The sequence below is a fragment of the Monomorium pharaonis genome, chromosome 2 (assembly GCF_013373865.1).
Source record: "Monomorium pharaonis isolate MP-MQ-018 chromosome 2, ASM1337386v2, whole genome shotgun sequence".
Lineage (NCBI taxonomy): Eukaryota > Metazoa > Arthropoda > Insecta > Hymenoptera > Formicidae > Monomorium > Monomorium pharaonis.
The window spans coordinates 16,873,585-16,883,037 of record NC_050468.1 but is presented as its reverse complement, the minus strand read 5'-3'; the positions used below and the strand labels follow the sequence as shown (position 1 = coordinate 16,883,037).

Sequence of the window (9,453 nt, the reverse complement as noted above, 5' to 3'; positions counted from 1 at the left end):
TAAGCTTATCATTTGATTTTGAGGAGACCCACCAGTCGGTCGTACGGGGCGCTCTTAAGCGGGCCGGAAAACTTCTTCCTATCCGCGGTGTAATCGCAATAATTTGATATCGCTGATCCGATTACGCATCATAAGCCGCTATCGAGGAACCCAACCGGCGGCCCGGCACGGTTCCCGGTCTCGCTGAAGCGTCGCCGACGAGAGAGAGAGAGCGGCGTGCCGCTCCTACCGCTACGACTACCCGGGGTCTTACCCGCGGACGAGCGGGCCCAAGAGCGCGGGTAGAAACGGGCCCGGATAATTCGCCCTGCTTACGTCACCTTCTAAATCTCACATCGCATTCACATTCATCACGTCCGCACGTTTTCACGCAACGAGTGTCTTTTTTTCGTAAGGTTTGCAAAGGACGCATTCTATCTTCGGGCAGCATTAATGTGTTAGTAGACATCGCGATTTTTAACAACTTGCCATAGATTTTTTTTTTTTCGAGTGCGTGTCATTCGAAACTATCACGCGCACCCCTTACTTACGTCCCACCGGAGTGTGAAGAAACGAAATCTCAAAGTACCAAGTGCCAAACGGAGTAACGCAAAGTGGATTTATCACCTGCAGCCAGGCCAGCGGTATTATGGACTACTCGTATTTGAATCAGGCCGCGGCGGCGGCAGCGGCCGGCTTCGAGGCCTCCAGCTGCGCTTTAGCCGCCGGCGAGATGCAGTGCAGTTACGGAGACCTGAGCTCGTGCTCGCAGATGAGCCAAGCGGCCTATCGTTACACCGCGGCACGAGCCGCCGGATATCCCGGGAACGCGGCCGCTGCCGCCGGCGCTGCGGCCGGCGGCACGCCGCTAACGGCCCATCACACCACGCACCCCCATGCCCACGCACATCACGGGGCCCACTCAACCCCCTGCTCCGTAATGGCTGCCAGGTCCCAGGAAGTCCATCGGCACGCCGCCTCCATCTTCCCATCGGCCATCAATCTTCAGAGTGAGTGATGTTCAGCGTATTTTTTAAGTGCTCCAGTCATCAGAGCTATTGATTAGCATACTTTTAAGTAGCTTCCGGACCATGAAACTATTATTAAATATACAATTGCGAGATGGAATCGAAACTTTCAGTTCAAGTATTAGAAAGAATTTAATGTGCGACTGTTGTTTTTAAAAAATTGATCTATTTTAGCCAATTATACGACGTCAGATTTTAATGATAAATTTTTAAGTAACTTTGATGTCGACTTTTCTTTAATAAATGGTTAGACATCGATAACTTTTGAAATAATAAACTATAAGTGAGAGATTTTTCGTGTACTAAAATTTAAATGTAGATGTAGATGTAATTTAAATGTAGATTCAGTTTTTATCTAATTTTAAGAACTTTACTCAGAATTTTAATTTTGATATTTAATTAAATAAAACTACTGTTGAAAATAGAAATGTTGAAACATATTTATAGTTAGTGTGGAGAACGTTATAAAAGTTAACACGTTTTATTACCGTTATTTTTTATTAATTTTGAAAAGTAACACATTACTGTTATTTAAAAAGTTAAGATTTATTGTTTTTTTATTATTTTTTTACGAAATTTTAATGACTGTTTTAGAATGGCATCCAATTATCTGAGTCGCTTGATCAGTTTCATATACAATCTACGTTGATTTTTATTAATCGCAATATTACTTATGCATGAAATTCATATCAAAATAAGTAAAATTATATACTTTTATACTCTTAAAGAGCCAAACAATTTAATTTTTTAAAGCTCTTGAATAATTATACGCATATATTGTACGTTTATAAAATAAAGATAAAATTCTGTTACTATAAAAATATATGACATTACTGTTACAGACAGAAACAAAAAAGTAATGATTATTACAAAGGCAACAGCAACAGCACTACAAATAATATTAAGTGTTTTCCCAATTCTGTTTATAGTTTATACTTACAAAACATTCTTTGACGAAAAATTAATTTTATAAATTCGAAGAATTTGTTTGTCATTAAATTAATTAAAACAAAATGCAATATGGGAATAAGATAATCGTATAAATTTTAATAAAAAAAAATATATTCAAAAATAATATATACTACACATACGATACGTTATATGTAAGAAATTTACAATGTTATGTTTAAATTGAAAAATTATTATGAAATTATTATTTATTAAATTATTATGTAGTATCTTAAAATTACTAAATAATTAGTTATAATTTTGTTACGTTTATGTTTAATTTTTTAATTATTTAGTAATTTAAAATATCTTATAAAATTCTTAACATAATTTACGTAACACATAATTTTTGTGTTATTTCAATATGAATCAAGTTAATAAATAAAAAATTAATATATAAATATTGCATATAACCGTTAATATATTATCATTTATTAAGATTATCAATATTGTTTATAATAAATAATTAATAATTTTAACTGTAACATAGCTTAGTAAGAGCTCCTTTATCCTCGCGTCAATCCGTCGGTCTATGAACGTGCGACGCTTTGTTATGTTTGTGCCGGCGATTTAGAAGGGGCTAAACATGTCACACACGAACGGGGAGCTTAGCTCCCTTCGCTCTAGTTGATAATTGATCTCGATTGAATTCAACATCACACATGTTGTTTCGACGTGATGCGCGCAAGAATGTCACGCGGATATATTATGCAATGTAATATCTGTCATGCTTCAATTAACGTTTTATGAATTCACTCGAAGAGCTAAAATTATAAATAGCTAATCAAAGTAAAACTGTCGTAAGGATCTCAAATGTGATATCGGTTCGTATAATGTAAAAGCTTTCGACATATCTTCAGCATTCAAGAATTTTAGAAAATTAAATTGTTTGCCTCTAGAAGCGTAAAATTTTAATTATTTTTATATAAATTTTAAACAAATAATAATTATAACACATGTAAAATATGAAACTGTACATTTTTTCTTTGAAAACAAAGATATATAGTATACAGTAGATATATAGTGTACAGTAGTATATAGTATATAGTACAATAAATATTACTACTGGAAATTAATTCCTTCCTGTTTATTCTGTTAATAAAATTTTGTACCTGTATTAAACAAATAATTGGAAATGCAGTACATATTTCTGTCCTATAAATTATAATTACTGTTTTTGCTACGATTACTCATATTTTTGTTTTCTTATCTTTTTATTCACTAACATATAAAGTTCTTGATATTTTTGCAACAAGATAAAAATTCGTGTTTTCTTCGTTTTGCTCCTACGTTTTAATCGTAATTCGGTTTATTATTATCACATTATTGTTGTTATTGCATATCGAACAAAGGATTATATTTTCAAAGATTGAATCTCTTTTATCGTATTATGTAATCTATTTTTATCTTTGTGCTAACATTCTGGATATTTTTAATTTCAGGTGGTTTGGGATATAAGGCTTACTCAGGTCATGATGGCCTTGCGGAGAAAAGAAAACAACGTCGGATACGAACAACATTTACGTCAGCCCAACTGAAAGAATTGGAACGTGCATTCCAGGAGACGCATTATCCAGACATCTACACCAGAGAAGAGATTGCTATGAAAATCGATCTCACGGAAGCTAGAGTGCAGGTTAGTTTGTTCTTTGTTTTCAATCAATTTTTTTCTAAAATTTCACGTTAAATTAACAATTTCTACACAATATTTTTTATACAACCAAATTTTTTGCATTTGATCATTTTACAAGAAAAAAAATCAAAATTACGTTTACACATTAACATTGTACAATATTATATATAATTGTGTCTATTTGTTGAATATGAAACATTAATGTAGGACTTTTAAGAATTACAGATTTGCACTTATAAATAATACAATATAATAAAGAAGAAAGTAGTATTATAGCTTCTACTTACATTTTGTATAATAACTTTGTTAATGATCAATATTTTGAATAAAAACTTAATGATTACATTTATCTTATTCTGTCAATTCTTACAATTACATAGCTTCTAAACTTAAAGTTACTAAATATTTATTATTTAGAATGTTATTTAGAATTTATAATAATGTGACGACCTTGCATAACGGCTGCATAGACAAACAGGGTATTACGGCCTCACTACAAAAAAAATTTAAAAAGTTTATTTTATATAAAAAACACAGTGTTTTGTTATAACATTATACATTTATTTAAAACAGAAAAACACTCAGACAACACAATCAAAAATCAGATCATTATATGTCTTAAAAATGTTTAAAGATCATTCTACATTAAGTTGTTAATCTTAATCATAACATCATACTAGGTCTTAAGTTGGAAATTCTAAGTTGTTAATTGTAAGAAACTTGCCTCTACAATGAGTTGTAATAGATAGTTACAAGAAAAATATTATACAAAACTGTATAATACGAAGACAAAATATTAAAATACAGAAACAAAAATATTGATATAACTTTCGAAATTGAGAGCAAAACATCCGTATGTTTGCAGCTCACAAAGCTAGAGAGATTTTCGAAAAATGGAAACATCATGTTTTCTGATTTGTTAATTGATTATACTGATTGGTACAACTTAATTCTAAGTCATAATCATAAGAATTGGATTTTGCCAATCGCTTACGATCACCAACTACAAACATGTAATTGCCTTATGAGTAACTTATGATACGCTTCCAACGTTTCTGATCAACGACTAACGACTCATTGTAAAATAGACATAAAAATATTGTCTACTATCATTTTGCAAATATAGTTTTAAAGACGTTTTATGATTTTAATTTGTGTTGTTTACGTACATGCAAATGTAGACATATATGAACGTACACATAATCTTTCCACACACACACACCACACACACACACACACACACGCGCGCGCGCGCGCGCAATACATGTAATAAAATATAGATTACCGGTAGTATCACAATCAACTTATCGAATAACTATACTTTGATGAAAACTTTGAAGAACTTTTATTAGACCTGTTGAGTCATTAATAAAATTCCATGTTATTGCTTAACGTTGACTAACTCGAAATGTGTATATGGTGAATAAAATGTTGAATAAAAAAACTCAAGCGTGCATGAATTTGTGTGATAATATGTTCAAATTAAAAGAATGAGAAAGAAAGGAGGAGAGAAAGAAAAAAAGGTAGAGTATGTTAAATGCTAAAATATATTTTTAAAAAGTTTCACAACATTCAAAAGTAAAAATATCTCATAGTAAATATTGACTATTGTGCATTGGCATATTAATACTACTACATAACGGCTGGCTACTAAATAATTCCATGATTAATTATTAAAATTCTTCACCTAGTAACGGAAATATTACGAGTGATCATAATACCTATAAGGACTACATCACCTTCTCTTTTAATCAAGATAATTTTTTTCCTATTACAAAAAAAGATCCCGTTTTTTTTCTTGGATTATGTAAAATTTTGCATATTACACATCGCGTAGTTTATTCCATCTGCGCAAAGAGAGGGTTGTTGACGGAAAGTTGAGGGTGAGTTCGTAGAAGGAGTGTAGTGTAATTACATTACAGACTCCATTTTCGTTTTCATGGCTACCTGCAGGTCGCAAGCTGATGGATTATACTGTCTAATACGCATGACGGATTATCACGAACAAAAGATAAACGACTTGAGAATTGTAGAAACATTATTGTAAAATTCTTTTTCGTATGTATGAAATTACGCTTACATGGTATTTTCAAACTTTTTTCTGCCACAGAAACGAGTAAAAATTAAGCGATGACTAGCGATTTTTTTTGTAAAAAAATTTCTCTTATTATATTTTATTTATGGGATAATTCTCGAAAATTTAATTTCAACGTAATTCGAGGTTGCACGAAATGAGATGTGTATGAAAGCAGTTCCCAATTTACAGTAATTGGAGATAAACATGTTAAATATTCTTGAACGTGACAACTGAGTCCGGGAAAATTGTTCTCGTTTTACGCGATTTGATTTTCGGATTATTAAACGTGCATAAATTAAAATTTATTTTTATAATATGCTGGATGTTTTCAAATTAAAGCAATCTTTATAAATGCGCACTTATCTCTCTCTTTGGAATATTTTAAGTTTATTTTTATAAAATAGCTTAAGAAACTATGTGTCTCTCAATTGTTTAATTTTCAATTTTTAATGACAATAAATATTAAATGTGCTCAACATCTTAAAATAACAGAAAGAAGGATGTCACAAAGAAAGGGTTTATGTGAGTCAAACGTGGATCTTAGTGCGTCAAATAATATAATTGACCTTAAAAAGTTACAAATCTATTATTCTCGTTATATCAATAAGACATAACAAAAGTCTGAACACTTTCGACTTTTTTCAAATTATTATCAAGGGATTAAAATAATTTACAATACGATGAGTCAGATAGAGAAAACGACGGCACGTGACCATTAATTGAATACGCTGTATTCCACATCGTCCAGTTAGAGAACTCAATGGATCAATAATTAATGTGATTGTAATGTGTATATATAACTTTAAATGAGAATAAGGACTGAAACAAACAACAAAGTCTAAGGCGATATTCCTAATTTACCTGATACAGCCAAATTGTGGAGTTCACACATATAGATGTAAAACTTTTTTATGGAGTTAAGAAAATAAAAATAAAATATAAACTGTATAAAGTATATAGTTGATTTGGAATGGTGTTTGAGTTAAAAATATTGAAAACAACCTATATAGACAGTTGACATCTGAAATGTTACATATCAAGACACAAAAACAGGCTGAACTTACAAAGTGATACTGAGTTTCTCGATCAAGCCTATATTCTAATCATCAACAAATTATAAAATTTTTTGTTTGTATATATCACTGACTTTCAACAGTGTATAACGGCGATGACAAAGATTATTTGTATTTTATCTTTTGACAGTTTAACTTTACTTAATATTACCCTTGACACTTTTTGTTAATTTATTTTTTTACACTCTGGACTATTTTATATTTTTGTTACTTATTGATGTCACGAAATTGATAAACTTATAACTTTTTAAGATCATTTATATTATTTAACTTACTAAGATCCGCGCGACTCACATAACCCTTTCTTTGTTATGTCCTTTTTCTTTTTTCTTTTTTTATTATCGTAAGTCGTTTAATTTTTTAATATTTTATTTCTTTTTATTATTTAAATATGCTTATCCAATTTTTATTATGCAATACGATCATTGTATTAATCATAATATTTATTCTAAACAAAATTTGGAATAAATTATATGCTATTAAATATGCAATAAAATATAGATTTAAATATTAAATACATCTAAATTAAATTTTATTAGATTCTGATTGAATTTTATTAAATTGTGATTTGTATAAAATTGACTAAAGAATTTATTTAATTGCATTATATGAGCTCCATTGGCCAATTTGTGCATTATTCATAGTATAAATTAAAGATTAATATTTTGACAGGACAATTATTATTTTTATTTTTTGTCGTCAAAAATCACAATCGATTACGCTTTATGTAAGATAAATTTACGATCTCTTAGGAACATGTTAAGATCGGGAGCTATCTGTCACAGCTTACAGCTTCTTAGCCGATTTTCCTTTACTCATTTCTTGTACACATCCATAACGTTACCTGCTCACGGTGGGTCGCAGATGTCGCGGGAAGGACAGGTGAGGTACATGTACGGTAACGCGATTAGACAGTTCTCCAGACGCTAACGGGTCCTAAAGTTAGACTTCTCGACTGACGTGCATCACTTAGCACCGCCGAAGTACCTCCTTGCCGAATTTCATTCAGATTATCTAGCGCGGACGAGGAGTGCGGACGATTTCATTGGTTTCGGGCTTAGAGAGGAGGGAGCAATAAATTTAATCTTATCTCGGAGACGTAGGCGCGGATTAATATAACGTTCGCCATCGACGATCGCGATATTATTACACGGCGAGATTAGGGATGGCGATTCGACGACTGTGGAACCAAATCGCTCGCTATTTACGGCGACAACTTGATATTCCAACGCGTATAATCCACTTTTGCACGATGAGCGCGATTATCTTGGCGACGGCAAATTACTTAAACTGCCGTTAACCCCTTGACCCTACAGTTCTAATCATTACAGCTGTGTTGATCAGGATACGAAAATCTAGATATAGTTTTGGTTATATTTATACTGCATTTTAATCAAACTTAACATTTTTTTCTAATTTGATTTATCCATACATGCTTTAATTAAACACTTTTCTACATTCTTATTTTTAAACTTTTGTTTATTATGTATATTTTTATAAGCTATTTTTAATATTTTAGTAGTTTAAGCAAGTATAGGAAAATGTCAAGTTACATATAAAGTTTCATTACCTAAGGTTAAGACAAGCAAAATATAATATATTACTTGACCAATCGTCATGTCGTAATATTGCTATTGATTTGCAATTTTTTATTTATATAGTATAATATAAACAATAAAACATTAAAATAAAAAGATATTGAAAAGTGTATTATAAAAAAGAGAATAATTGTTTTTTTAATTATTTGATCTATATTAAAGTTTGTTAAATATATATGTTATATTGTGCCTTGTATGTGTATTGGTATCCTTCAAAAAATTACGGATTGAAAGTACTTTTCAATGGTCTCTGAACTTTCTACGTGAAAATAGAGCTATTCACATCTATCTCAAGAAGTAAAAGAAGGAACCAATATTCTGGGACGCCAATATCCAATATAAAATCTACATGCTTTATTTTTATGAGTTTCTATTCAACGAAGATTTACGTACATTTTCTTAATATCTCGTATCTACTTAAATCCTTTTTTTTTGCAATTTTTTTCTCTTTTTGTTTTAGTTACACAAATTATTATTTTTCTTAATTTTTAATAATTACGTACAATTTTTATTCTATTTTCTATATCTGAGGCATTATCTCTATATTAGGAATTTTCTTTTTAATTTGATTTAAACTATTTTGATTAATTTAAACAGATTAGGAAAACAAAAAAACTACCAAGAAGGTGTTCTTACAAGTGTTAGTAATCTTATCTAAATGTCGATTGTGCTACGTTGTTCGTCACCGAACGTGTCGCGTATTCGTGTATCATGAACGAGAACCGCGCGATAATGAAGCGCGAGATAACTATTAATACTCTAGTAGTTTGCGGGTTCGCGGCGCGACCGCCATCTCTGGTGAGGTTTATCCTCCCACGGTGGGGTAAGTCCTTTGTCTGCTCGACTTTGCCCTCCTCCATTCTGACAGGACGTACGGTCCCTCAAGAGTTTCCTCGTCCCTTCATTCGTGATTCGTTCGTTCGCTACTGCAAGTTACCCTACCCCCGCTGTCTTCCAACCCTCCGATTCAACCCCTGTGCCCCTGCCTCCATCCCTCTCAGCCCTCCATCTCGTCGATGGCGGCTGCTCGATAAAATTTCCTCCCTCTCACATTGCGAGAGTCATTGGCTTCCTCCGTTCACCCCCTCCTGCACATCCTGCTTCCAGGATACTTCCT

The 9,453-nt window shown here is 32.0% G+C and overlaps 1 protein-coding gene across 1 annotated transcript in view; it reads left to right on the top strand.

Moving 5' to 3' along the window:
• LOC105832321 (paired mesoderm homeobox protein 2A) overlaps positions 1-9,453 on the top strand; it is a 29,917-nt gene continuing 20,464 nt past the window's right edge. The window contains exons 1-2 of the mRNA XM_012673149.3: positions 1-989; positions 3,398-3,591. Of these exons, the coding sequence (XP_012528603.2) occupies positions 629-989; positions 3,398-3,591 (555 nt within the window). The 5' untranslated portion in view covers positions 1-628. The remainder of the gene's footprint in view (positions 990-3,397; positions 3,592-9,453) is intronic.